Source organism: Neovison vison, chromosome 4, assembly GCF_020171115.1.
Source record: "Neovison vison isolate M4711 chromosome 4, ASM_NN_V1, whole genome shotgun sequence".
NCBI classification, from domain to species: Eukaryota; Metazoa; Chordata; class Mammalia; order Carnivora; family Mustelidae; genus Neogale; species Neogale vison.
In genome coordinates, this window is record NC_058094.1 from 146,261,050 (window position 1) to 146,275,267 (window position 14,218).

The 14,218-nt window shown below is 36.5% G+C and overlaps 1 protein-coding gene across 1 annotated transcript in view; it reads left to right on the forward strand.

Annotated features, from left to right (window-relative positions):
• Positions 1 to 14,218, forward strand: part of RSBN1L (round spermatid basic protein 1 like) — a 71,277-nt gene that overhangs the window by 36,453 nt on the left and 20,606 nt on the right. The window contains exons 2-3 of the mRNA XM_044245888.1: positions 1,537 to 1,653; positions 10,771 to 11,414. Coding sequence (XP_044101823.1) covers positions 1,537 to 1,653; positions 10,771 to 11,414 — 761 coding nt within the window. The remainder of the gene's footprint in view (positions 1 to 1,536; positions 1,654 to 10,770; positions 11,415 to 14,218) is intronic.

Consider the following 14,218-nt stretch of genomic DNA (forward strand, 5'->3'; position numbering starts at 1 on the left):
TACATGACTTAATTTTTTGAGAGTTATCTGTTTAAGTAGTGTAGAACTGATTTGTTCAGTATAGTAGCCACTAGTGTCATGTGACTCTTGAACACTTTGAATTGAGATATGCTGTTAAAGTATATACTGGATTTTGAAGTCTTACTGTGAAAAACAATGTAAAATGTCTCATTAATAATTTGTTAATGCTGGCTTTATTTTGAAATGACAATTAGATCTGTTGGTTAAATAAAATTTATTATTAGACTTAATGTCACCTGTTTGGTTTTGTTTCCAATGCGATTCCTAGAAAATTCAAATTCACATATCTGATAAGCATTATATTTCTACTGGGCAATACTGATCTAGATGGTAATCTAATATGAGGTGATATACGACTTGAATTTGGGTAGTATTTATAGAAAGGAAAGTAAGGGGGCATCTGGGTGGCTCAGTGGGTTAAGCCTCTGCCTTTGGTTCAGGTCATGGTCCCAGGGTCCTGGGATAGAGCCCTGCATCAGCCTCTCTGCTCTGCAGGGAGCCTGCTTCCTCCTCTCTCTTTGCCTGACTCTCTGTCAAATAAATAAATAAAATCTTCAAAAAAAAAAAAAAAAGGAAGTAAGGAAGGATTTTAAGAAATTCTGCAGTATGCGTATATACTATATAATCTGTCACATTACAAGATATTTTTTATAGTTTTTATGTGCTTCAGTTATGACTTTGTAATCAATTTTAAGCTTTTTTTTTTGAGGGCAAAGGCTACATTACTATTTTGAAATTCTCTACATCTTCTGTTTTGCTGTGTACATAGTAGCTTGATTGAACAAGAATTGGATATGAAATAATCTTATAAACTCAAATTTAAATTTTTAGAATGCAAATCAGTGATTCCTAGAGTTCTTAAGCCTTTTATTTTACTGTATTTATTTATTTAAAAATTTTTTTTCAGTGTTCCAAGATTCATTGTTTATGTACCACACTCCGTGTGCTATCACCAGCTAGCCAGATCAGTCATATCCTTTTTAAAAGGAGTAAGAATAAGGGAACTAACATCTAGTCTTATGTTTACCAGGCTCTGGGTAGTCATTTATATATTTTTTCATTTAATCCTAATGGTAACCTGTGAGAAAGATAACGACTACCATTTTATAGGTTAAGACACTGCCATTGAGTAATTTTTCCACTGTTAGGATATTAATCCAGATAATGGCCAGTTTCAAAGCTAGCATTTTATCCATTGTAGTTTACTGTCTTGATTGAAGTTAGTTATTTTACATGACCTGAAGTTAGTTTAATATTGTGGTTGACATGAATTAAAGAATAATCTCAAGAATGAAATGTATAATGATCAATTTTGATAGTTTATGATGTATATATTATATGTTTTATGTTAATACATGACAGGAAATTTGGAAATCTTTTCCCAGACCTGAGAGGTAGAACAAAAGGCATGTTTGTTTTCATTTTGATTTTTCATGGTGTGTTCTAGAAATTGCACTGTAGTTCTTGGGGAAAAATTATAAAGTGGTTTTAAATATTTTCTTTGTTTTCTTTCAGATAAAATCAAAGACAAAATTAAAGAGCGAGATAAGGAAAAAGAGAGAGAGAAGAAAAAGCATAAAGTAATGAACGAGATCAAGAAAGAAAATGGAGAAGTAAAAATTTTGCTGAAAAGTAAGTTTATATTCAGTGATTTTAGTTGTACTATATTATATTCCTCAGTTTACTTACTGGCTTAGTGATTCAAATAAGAAATGTTTGTCACTGAATTTTGCTGACAATAAACTTTAATTGTAAGAATATGGAAAGGTCTGTAATAGTGGGGCATTCTAATCTGTGTAGTAATGTCTTTAGTATATTTAATTAGTGAGTTATGAAAAAGCAGAAAAGTTGGGCTTTTAGGTTCTTAAATATAGGTCATCTAATTCTGTGTTTGCATTACTAGTCTTTATCCATATTTAGATCTAAAAAGGCTAAAACAGTTTTAATATGGTAGGAATGATAGAAGAAGTGAGCTTAAAAATGCTTGACTGTAATCATCATATCATAGTCTGGTATCAGAGGGAACGTTTTACTCTGAGCTGAATTAGAAGGTATACTGTTTTACTGTGAGTTTCTTGCAGGCTTAAAGAAACGCCCTCTTTTTGTTTGCTGTTTTTTTTTTCTGTTGTTACATTTGTTTTCAGTTGCTGTTCATACATGGTGGGCGGTGGCTGGATAATAATACAAATCCTATCAATAAATCTGAACTTTTTCAGGGAATATGTATGGGAGAAATATAAGTAAGGACAGTTATAAATTCACTCTGGTAACAAGAGAAGAGTCAGTGGCACTTTGGTTGCTAGACAGCTAACAAATTCATTAGCTGACCCTATTAAGTTGAGAATTTGTAGATCAGAACACAATGACTTTGATTAATTTGACACTGAATTTATGTGTTAATAAACCATTATCTCTACATTAAGAAGAAAAGGCTGTAGTACCATATGTGTAATGAAATAACTGGTTAAAATTTATGTTATTTAAGAAACAATATTAGATTCTGTATTTTCATTTCATTCTTTGTCTTATTTCTTGGTCACACTTTATTTAAGCTCTGTTTTCTACTTGTCAGAACTTTATACTTGATAAAATTCTTTTGACCTTGGAAGAAGTAGAGCTTAAGATGATGACTTAGTTAGGTGCATGGTCCTTTTATTCTATTTCTTTTGACAATGTGTTTTTGTTATATTCTCTAATGAGATTGTAAGACTTTGAGGCAGGAATCAAATCTAACCACCCTAGTGTTGTACAGCAGCTAATGATTCATGCTTGAAGTGTTTACTTAACATTACCCTGTTGGTTTAGTCAAATAGTCATTTTTTACTGGTTTAGTCAGATAGCTATTTTCTTATCCAGTGGAATGTACAGTGATGAAAATTCTTGTCGCTTGGTTGAATGTTGGGTTCCTTACATACCATTTATGTGAAATAAGTGAATCTAGAGATTACATATACAAATAAAATTTAAAATAGCCTCAGAAAATGGAGATTTTTTTTTTTTAGTAATAGCAATAGTAACCTTGACTTCTAAGTAGATGAAGAATGTAGGAGATACTTTGAGCTAAACGGAAAACCCAGTGATGATAAAGGGAGGAAAATGAGGTAGTTTTGGAAATGAATTAGTGACCTCTAAGATGACCAGGGGAAGATGAATTTACTGTAAAACAGAGGTAAATAATAATTTAATTACTGCTTTACAGCGTTGTGAAGATTTAAAGAGGTATAAAGTATGGTGGAAGTTCCAAGTAATGTGTTTGGTCCACAGATAATTCAATAAGTGGCTATGAATTTTTTTTTGTAAACATGTATGAAAGATTAACTCCTGTGATTGCAAAACAGCACAAAATTATCTCCTACCTGGGTAAGAAAAAAATAATTAAATTAATAAAACACGTTTCGTTTGGAAAATAGTGCCTGTCCCATTGTAAGCAGCCAGTAAGCATTAGCTATTATTAGTATCCAGTAAAAACAATTAGCTCTGCTAGTTTATGAACAGGGAAGGGCCTTCTTTATTATTGGTCTCGTGCAACAATAACAGAATCAATATGGTAGGGGTGGTGTGCGGTTACTACTATGTGCCCCTTTTTCCTTCATGGCTTTCAACCCTTATTTTGTCTTTATAATTTTCTCCTTCTGTGATAATGCTAATGTTGCAAGCTGTGGCTACTCGGGCATTGATTGTTTGATGACAGCACTTGAGCATCTAAAATAGATGCTCATTCTTACTTTACGCCAGTCTCATTTCCTTCAGGTTTTCATCAAAAACTGCATCAAACTGAGTATGACTAGAGATATGTACATAATTATATACATGCCAAAAAGGTTATTTATTTATCTGAGAGAGAGTCAGAGAGAGCACAGAGGGAGAGGGAGAAGCAGACCCCTATTGAGCAAGGAGTCCAATTCGGGGCTGGATCGCAGGACCCTAGGATCATGACTTGAGCTAAAGGCAGCTGCTTAACTGACTGAGCCACTTAGGCTCCCCAGAAAGTTTTTATTAATGCAGAAATCGTATAAATGTTTTTCACTGATGAAATAGGATTACTTGCTTTATGAGAAATAGTTTAAAATGGCAGACAGAGGCAGAGGGAGAAGCAGGCTCCCTGCAGAGCAAAGAGCCCGATGTGGGACTCGATCCCAGGACACTGGGATCATGACCTGAGCCAAAGGCAGTTGCTTAACCAACTGAGCCACTCAGGCGTCCCGAACAAATGTATTTAAAACATAAGCTTATTCAGCTCATCCTTTTATAGTTAATGTCTGCCAACTACTTTTTCTGAGCATACTTATATCCTCTAGCCATTTTTATGTTGTGAAAAGTGATAAGAACAGAGATGTTATTATAGTATTTTTTTTTAAAGATTTTATTTATTTATTTGTCAGGGATAGAGGGAGAGAGAGCGATCGAGCACAGGCAGACAGAGAGGCAGGCAGAGGCAGAGGGAGAAGCAGGCTCCCTGCCGAGCAAGGAGCCCGATGTGGGACTTGATCCCAGGACGCTGGGATCATGACCTGAGCCGAAGGCAGCCGCTTAACCAACTGAGCCACCCAGGCGTCCCAGATTATAGTATTTTTGAGGGTAAGTTTTATCATTATAGTATATCACAGAAGCTTGCTGGTGAGCAGGGGGCATGAGGGTTGGAAGAAGCCAATATCCAAGATTATTGGTAGTATACCAAAGGTCACAGGTAGGTAATTCTTGTTAGGAAGAGTGAAAATAATTGCTGTGCAAAAAAAAAACCAAAGTCATTCCCAAAAGACCAGAGGTTGAAAATAGCTAAGCTAATTACTCCTTTTTTTTCTATGTATGATAATGGAGTTATATATAAATATTAGTTCTTATATTAGATATGAAATCAGAACCAGTTTTTCTGGACAGCCTTTATTTTTTCTATTAACACTAAATGTATACTAAGGCTGGTGGTAGAAATAAATGCCAGTAAATTTGTGATTTTATTTTAAACTTTTTTTTTGTATAATTAGCCATTAACAACATATACTATTTTTGTTTCTGTTTCTGTGTGTGTGAAAAAGAGGGGCTTTTTTTCTCTAGCTATGTGTGTGCACCTTTCTCTGTAGCTGAATCTCTCTTTGCCTCTCTTTGTATTTATGTGTCTGTGGTGCTGTGTGTATGTGTATGTGTATTTGTGTGGGGTCCACTGTGTGCATAGATCCATGGATCTGTGGAGGAAGGATCCCCTATCAACCTTATACCTTTATACTTTCTGAGGGTCCAAATTACTGAGAACCCATCTTTCTTTTATGGGTGGTTATTAGGATCCTTTTAATAAGATATGCTCTGATTTGAAGAATTACAAGATACAGAGAAAGGTGTACTTTAAATACTTTTTAGGGTCACCTGGGTGTCTCAGTTGTTAAGCATCTGCCTTCAGTTCAGGTCATGATCCTAGGGTCCTGGGATCAACTCCCTGCATCTATCTCCCTGCTCAGCGGGAAGCCTGCTTCTCCCACTCCTCCTTGTGTTCCCTGTTTCGCTGTCTCTCTCTCTGTCAAATGAATAAATAAAATCTTAAAAAAAAAAAAACTTTTTAGTGGAAGAGAAGAACATTGATACTCAAAATTATCTAATTTCCGGGACACCTGGGTGGCTCAGTTGGTTAAGCAGCTGCCTTCGGCTCAGGTCATGATCCCAGCGTCCTGGGATGGATCGGGCTCCTTGCTCAGCAGGGAGCCTGCTTCTCCCTCTGCCTCTGTCTGCCATTCTGTCTGCCTGTGCTCGCTCTCTCTCCCTCTCTCTCTCTGATAAATAAAATCTTTTAAAAAAAATTATCTAATTTCCTTAAATTATTTTATTTTTGTTTTTCCTTAAAGTATTTTAAAATTTTGTCACTATATACTGCATTTCATATGTCATTCTAAGACAGGAAATGAATGACAGATTATATAAAACTTTAAAAATCTGTCTAGTGAATGCTACTGTCTCAGTTGGTTTAAAGGTAAAGAGTATATTTTACCTGTGTCCATCAGAGGTCCTGGAGACTACCCACAGGTTTGGTGATTCACTAAGACGATTCATAGGACTGCATATAGATGAGATGTCTTCATGGCTATGAATTACTGTAGTGGAGGATATAAAGTAAAATCTGTAGAGAGAAAAGGCACATGGGGGGATGTCTGGAGGGAACCAGGCACAAGCTTCCAAAAGTACTGTCCAAGTGGAATCACTCAAGATACACTTAATTTTTCGAGTACTGAATTGTGACAACACATGTGAAATGTTGTCTGCCAGGAAGTTCATTAGAGACTTGATACCCAGGATTTCTGTTGAAGGTTGATTACACAGGCATCTTCTGTCCAGCATGTATAAAAATTCCAGGCTCTCAGAAGGAAGATATGTTCAATATAATACATATTGCTTACACAAAAAGTTTAGGTATAGTGAGCCACTCTTAACAGGGAATTGTGGGAACATTCCCAAAGAACAGGTTTCTCAGATGCCAGCCAGGCGCCAACCTTGCAAGCAGGCCTTTCTAAGATTAGCAGTCTCAGGCACGTTACGTTAACTTTCTTCTGCATCTTGTGCTTAGTTTAGTATTTAATTACAGAGTAGCTTGTCTTGGGAATTTAATTCCTTAACGCTCAAAATGAGACTCTCTTAACTGATTTTTTACTATTTTGCATTTTTTCTTTTTTCTTTTTTTTTTTAAAGATTTTATTTATTTATTTGACAGAGATCACAAGTAGGCAGAGAAGCAGGCAGAGGGAGAGGAGGAAGCAGGCTCCCTGCTGAGCAGAGAGCCCGATGCGGGGCTCGATCCCAGGACCCTGGGATCATGACCTGAGCCGAAGGCAGAGGCTTTAACCCACTGAGCCACCCAGGTTCCCCTATTTTGCATTTTTTTAATCTGACTATTTAATACTATTGCTATTTTCATCCCTCTCCTGTTGTACCTATTTCATTTCAAAGTAACATATATCCTTATGACTGGATGTTTTCTATTTTATTTTTTAAACATGTGTTAGGCATAAAAGTAATAGGATGTTGAGCTTATATTCTCATTCAAATGAAATTGTTTATTTTGGCAGTCCACTTAATGTGTAATTTTACATGTATTTTTCTTTTTTCTTTTTAAGGTTTTATTTATTTATTTGACAGAGAGAACGAGAGAGCACAAGTAGGCAGAAGGGCAGGCAGAGGGAGTGGGAGAAGCAGGCTCTTCACTGAGCAGGGAGCCCAATATGGGGCTCCATCCCAGGACCCTGGGATCGTGACCTGAGCCTAAGGCAGTCGCTTAACCTACTGAGCCACCAAGGTGCCCCATTTTACATGTATTTTCAATTTAGTTATTATATTTAGGCCTTTTAACCTTTAAGTTCTGTTTCTTTAATTCATTACTGTCTTTTTTCCTTGACTCATTTAGATTTTGTTTACATATAAAACGTCTTTTGTCTTTTATTCTGATTACTTCCCTATTTTAATTTTTTTATTACTGATTTTGTTCTTAAGATATTAACCTGAATCTAATGTTTTGATAGTTCATCCTAGGTAGCAAGTATGAATTTGTTAATACATTTATTTACTTCTGGGGCACGTGGGTGGCTCAGTGGGTTAAGCCTCTGCCTTCAGTTTGGGTCATGATCTTGGGGTTCTAGATCAAGCCCCACATCAGGCTCTCTTTTTGGCATGGAGCCTGCTTTCCCCTCTCTCTCTGCCTGCCTCTCTGCCTACTTGTAATCCCTCTCTCTCCGTCAAATTTAAGTAGACTCTTCAGAGAATTTTATGACTTTACAAATCTGTCTAATCAATAAAGTTGAAAAGTTTTTTTTTTTTTTAAAGATTTTATTTATTTATTTGACAGACAGAGATCACAAGTAGGCAGAGAGGCAGGCAGAGAGAGAGAGGGAAGCAGGCTCCCTGCTGAGCAGAGAGCCCGATGCGGGACTCGATCCCAGGACTCTGAGATCATGACCTGAGCCGAAGGCAGCGGCTTAACCACTGAGCCACCCGTTTTGCTTTTCATGATTATACCAAGTTAGTCTTCATGGCATATTTGTGAATTTTTAGAAAGTGATGATTTACTGTTCACATTAAACTTCCCCTTTTAGAATTGCCATCAAGTTAAGAGAATTTTATTTATTTATTTATTAAATATTTTATTTATTTATATGACAAACAGAGATCACAACTAGGCAAAGAGGCAGGCAGAGAGAGAGGGAGGAAGCAGGCTCCCTGCTGAGCAGAGAGCCAGATGGGGGGCTTGATCCCAGGACCTTGAGACCAGGCGCCCCGAGAATTTTTTTGGTTTTTAATATTTATTTATTAGAGAGAGAGTGTGTGTGTGCACGCAAGCTTGAGCTTGGAGCCCGTTGCAGGGCTTGATCTCACCACCCTGATAACACAACCTGAGCTGAAACTAAGAGTCTGATACTCAACAGCTGGAGCAATCCAGGTGTCCCAGCTTGAGAGCATTTTTATGTTTATTGTTTCCAAGATTAGGATTTAGTGGCATTTATATTGTGGAAAGCTTTGGCTGAAAGGGAGACAAGGAAAAATTCCATAAACCTCAGTTAGCTTGTTGGTGAGAGAAATCTTCTCATTCATGGATTCATTAAATATTTATCTGTAACGATGTATTAAATGCCCTGATGATTACAGTGACGGGGGAAAAGTATTACTTCACTCTGAATTCCTATCAAAATTACTTGTTTCACTCATACAGTATGTGCAAGGACATCTGATACAGAGGTATCCTCTGAGTGAAAAAAAAATGACTTTACATGAATTTAGAATAAAGTGATTCCAGTTCCTACTAGAGAATTGAGGGAAAGAAAAATGAAGGAAGGGATACGAGTTATTTCTAAGGAATGGTTAAGAAAGAGTTCATTACAAGGGTATTTTAGGGAGAGGAAATGCCTTTGCAAGTAGTAGAGAGATAAGGCAGGAAGGACTAAGTGTTTTATAAGAAATTGTAAGTAGTGCAGATTGAGCAGTGAATGAAGTGCTTGAGAGTTTTGTCTTGGGATTCCATCCTGGGGTGGTTATATTTTATTTGCTAAGTATAGAAAACCCTTGAAAGAAGTTTACTCAGTGGATGAGTATGATCAAAGACTATATAAAATTTATAGAAAGATTGATAAGGCTTCAGCATTCAGGATGCTGGTCATGAAGCTGTTAGACCAAAATGTAATAAGGAAGTTAAAAAATCAAGGATGAACTGGATTATTGTTAAACCTTGGAGAGATCAGGAAGAGTGACTGAAAGAATATCACTGGATTTGACATTTGAACATTCTGGGAAAGTAAATTTGAGTAGACTGGATGCAGACCTAGAATTTAAGGGATAAGAGTGATAAAGTAATAAACGGAAGGCACTTGAAATAGATGGTTCTTTATGAAAAGTTTTGTCATAAGAGGAGAGGGAACTATTTTTGTAAGGGCTTTTGGAATTGGTGGGAAGGACTTATTTTGAACAGTAGGCAGGAGATCTCACTCACTGGAGACATGAATAAAAGACATGTGAATATAGAAAAATTTAGTTAAGGAGATTGGGAAGATTTAATTCATAACAGGATTGTCTATAAAAGTGAAATAACAGGTAGGAACACTGAATGCCTTCTTAAGTCTTACCTTATTGGCTTTCTCATATTATCTTAGGAAGCATAATATTTTCTTTTGAAGCTGTTTACTTTTTCCTTTTTTCTTACTGTACAGAAATATATCATGATAATGTTACATGTTTATATGTAGCTGTATAGACTCCATGGATTATTCTTTTATTTTTTGGAGTTCTAAATTTCTGGGTACAGAGTCTACTTGACTTCAGTTACAGAAGCTTATTAATATATAAGCTTATGGGCGCCTGGGTGGCTCAGTTGGTTAAGCAACTGCCTTCGGCTCAGGTCATGATCCTGGAGTCCTGGGATCAAATCCCAAATTAGGCTCCCTGCTTGGCAGGGAGTGTGCTTCTCCCTCTGACCTCTCCCCTCTCATGCTCTCTCTCTCATTCTCTGTCTCAAATAAATAAATAAAATCTTTTAAAAAAGAAAAAAAATATATGCTTATAATGCCCCAAATCTTTTACTTTTATATTCATCTCTTTAGAACAATTAGAACAATAGTACATGGTATCATTTATGCCTAGGACATGAGAAATTGTTCTAATTCTGTCATCTTCTTTATGGTGCCTTACTGGGTTTTCATCAGGAGCTTTGCAGACTCCAGTGGACCTCTACAATAGCCCATTTTAGATGTGAGAGTAATTTACTGAGGAAATACAGTAAAAAGCTAAGGAATTGCTGCATTTGTTGCTCTTCTACTATGCAAGTCGCTTTCTCCCTTTATGGTTTACAAGTCTTGACACACATAATTTTGAAGAACTTAGATGAGTAAAAATGATGCTATATATCAGTGGGAAACATCTGGAGGTTGTTATCCATATTGACCTCTGTTTACCTTCCCATTTTTTATTTTCTGCATTTAAATGTGAAGATAATGCTTTCTAAAACTTCCATTTATTACTTTAGTAAACACTGACTGAGAATCTGCTACATGTCAGAATGGTACTGCACACTATAGGTATAAGTTTGTCCTAGGCCTTCGTGTTCGTTTGTGTGTGTGTGTGTGTGTAGAAAGAGGGAGAGAGACTAAATTATGATTATCAGTACTTTGTGAAACAAGTCCTAAATATAAACCTAAATCTGAGTAAACTGCTTATTTATTGTAAGACAGTTCCTTAAGCATGATTTTTTAAGTAACTAAAATACAGAGACTTTAAAGAAATTTTTTCCAGCAGGTGGGAAGGAGAAACCAAAAACAAATGCCGAAGACTTACAAATTAAAAAAGTAAAGAAGAAAAAGAAAAAGAAACATAAAGAGAATGAAAAACGGAAGCGTCCAAAAATGTATAGCAAATCTATTCAAACCATCTGCTCAGGATTGCTATCTGATGTTGAAGATCAAGAAGCCAAAGGCATCCTAAATGATAATATAAAGGATTACAGTGGAAAGAGTTTGGATAGCAAGAACTATGAGTCCAAAATTCCTGAGAATAGTGAGTTTCCATTTGTCTCATTAAAGGAGCCACGGGTTCAGAATAACCTCAAAAGGTTGGACACTTTGGAGTTCAAACAGCTCATTCATATTGAGCACCAGCCTAATGGAGGTGCAAGCGTTATCCACGCCTACAGTAATGAACTCTCCCACCTGTCTCCTGTGGAGATGAAGAGGTTTGCAGAAGAGTTTGTGGATCTAGTGTTCAGTGAAAATGAAAACTCTGCAGCTTTCTATGTAATGGGTATTGTTCATGGGGCAGCTACTTACTTACCTGACTTTTTAGACTACTTTTCATTTAATTTTCCCAATTCGCCAGTGAAAATGGAGATATTAGGAAAGAAGGATATAGAAACGACGACTATGTCCAATTTTCATGCTCAGGTAAGAGGTATTTAGTTTTGTTTTGTGTAAAGCTTTTACATGTTTAAGACAAGTTTCAGTTTTTTATTTTGCTACAGGTTTGAAATAAAAAGGTAAGGATGTAATGACAACTCTTGTGATTATTAAGAATAAATTACCTTCTTTTTTTTTTTTTTTTTTTAAAGATTTTATTTATTTATTTGAGAGAGAGAGAGTGTGAGAGAGAGCATGAGCGAGGAGAAGGTCAGAGAGTGAAGCAGACTCCCCATGGAGCTGGGAGCCTGATGTGGGACTCGATCCCGGGACTCCAGGATCACGCCCTGAGCCGAAGGCAGTCGTCCAACCAACTGCGCCACCCAGGCGTCCCAAGAATAAATTACCTTCTTGATGTGATCATAAGAGTTTAAATTTCAGAGTCTACTTAATCTTTTTTTCTTAAAGATAATTAATGAAATAAGATTCTGCTGTCCTTTCTTGCAAATACTTATTTTGGAAATGGAAGGAGTGAGATGAATTTAGCCATATATTTTCCATGTAAGCAGTTCTCTTACCCAAAAATCACCTAATGTTGTCTTCTTGCTGTATGTCTTAAAATTGCTTAACACTGGATGTGTCAGATAGTGGGTGCTGAGTAAATGTTAGCTGTTAAATATATTGTGGTACAAAGGAATCCGTTAATTCTATATTTATGTGAGGAGATTAGCGTAGCAGTGCATTTATTGAGCTAACTTCCTTTTCCTACCCTTCTCTTTGGCATAGAATGTATATTATTTTAGGAAGCAGAGGCAGAATCAAGTCCTTTGGCTCTTGAAAGCGAATGTGGACTCATCTAAAAGGCCATTGCCATTTGTTACCGCTTTCAGATCAGGAATGGCTTAGGCCAGGAGATCAGCCAGTTTTCATATTTATGGGTGCTAAAGTTCCCAGTTTCCTAAGTAATAATCGGCATCGTTCTAGTTTGGAAGGAGAGAAAAAAGTAAAGAAGTCTCAAAGAGGTCTTAGTGATCATCTGTCCTAACCTTTCTCACTTTACAGATAAGCAAACAAACATAGATAGAAGTAACTATTTTAATGTTGGCAGCAGTACCAGGAGTAGAACACAATATCCTTAATCTTCATCCGGAACTGTTTTACTTACTCTGAGTACATTTCTTTTTTGATATATGTTTTAAGTTACAGTCTCCGTCTTAAATGATAGTCTGGATATCCAGTCACATGCACACATACTTACTTTTATTTCTGATTTCTTGAGTCCTTCCCAGGAAAAGTCCTATCTCTTAATCTAATTTGTGGTATCCCTCCAGAGACTGATTTTTTTTAAAAAATATTTTATTTATTTACTTGACAGAGATCACAAGCAGGCAGAGAGGCAGGCAGGCAGAGAGAGAGGAGGGGAAGCAGGCTCCCCACCGAGCGGAGAGCCCGATGCGGGGCTCAATCCCAGGACCCTAGGATCATGACTTGAGCCAAAGGCAGAGGCTTTAACCCACTAAGCCACCCAGAGACTGATTTTTAAAAATCATTTATAGCGTTTTTTATTTGGGAAAATGCTTTGTGAATTATAGGGATTAACTTATAACAGGTTTAGAGCCAGATCAGTTTATAACTTGAGGCTTTTCTTTTCCTGACTGTGAGAACCTTTCTTTCAAATTTAATTTGTAGTAATACTGTATAGTCATTGTAGTGTGACTGGGTTAGTCTGGGTAACTGGATGAGCTCTGATATGGGCTGGATGGAAAGAGAAGGGAGCTTGTCCTGGTCTTGCCATTTACCAGCTGTGACACCACACAGCTACTTAAGCTCTTAAGTCTGAGTTTCCTCACCTACAAAATAAAGATAATATTACTCAATTCGCAGGGCTATTGGTTAGAAATATTTCGTAGAATATTAACAGGCTATTCAAAGAGTGTTGTTATATTGACTTAGCATAGTATTGTGACTTCCCATTTTGTTGAATAGGTGATGGCTAGCTTCTGAATGAGGATTTTTAGTGTGTTAATTTAGGGTAAGGAGTTCAGCAAATACTGAAGATCAAAAATTAGCACAAATAAATTATATACAGATAAGGAGTTGACTAAATTATAATATATGGACATAGTGGGAGATTACTGAGCCATAAAAGGAATGAAATATGGGTACATGCTGATGCATGTGGTGCAGATGAGCCCTCAAAATATGTTGAGTGAAAAACTAGATGTAAAAGCTCCCATATTGTATGATTTCATTGACATGAGATAATCAGAATAGGTAATCTATAGAAACAGACTGCAGATGGGTGGCTGCCAGGACCTGGGGGAAAGGGACCTGCAGTAAACATGGGGCAGGGGTGCATCTATCTGTTCAATATAGTGATTTCATTTCCTTTGGTTTAATACCCACAAGTGAAATTGCTGCATCATATGATAGCTTTGTTTTTCATTTTCAATTAAAAATTTTTTTAAAGATAAACTTTTTGAAGCTTTTGTTAAACTGATTTTTTTTTTAAGATTTTATTTATTTGACACAAAGAGAGAACAAATGCAGGGAGGAAGGGCAGAGGGCAACAGAGAAGCAGGCTCCCCGCTGAGCAGGTTTCTTTTGGGTATGTATATAAGATTGGGATATCAGGATCAAAAAGTACGCACATGTTTAGCTTTACTAGATAGTACGGGTTTTCCAAAGTTATTGTATCAATTTACATTCCCACCAGCCCTGTTCCACAGGCTATCTTGGTTAGTGTCTGTCTTTTTCATTTTAGCCATTCTGGTCCCTGTGGAGTAATATCTCATTGTGGTTTTAATTTGCATTTCTCTGATGAATAAGGAAGTCAAGCTTCTTTTTTTATA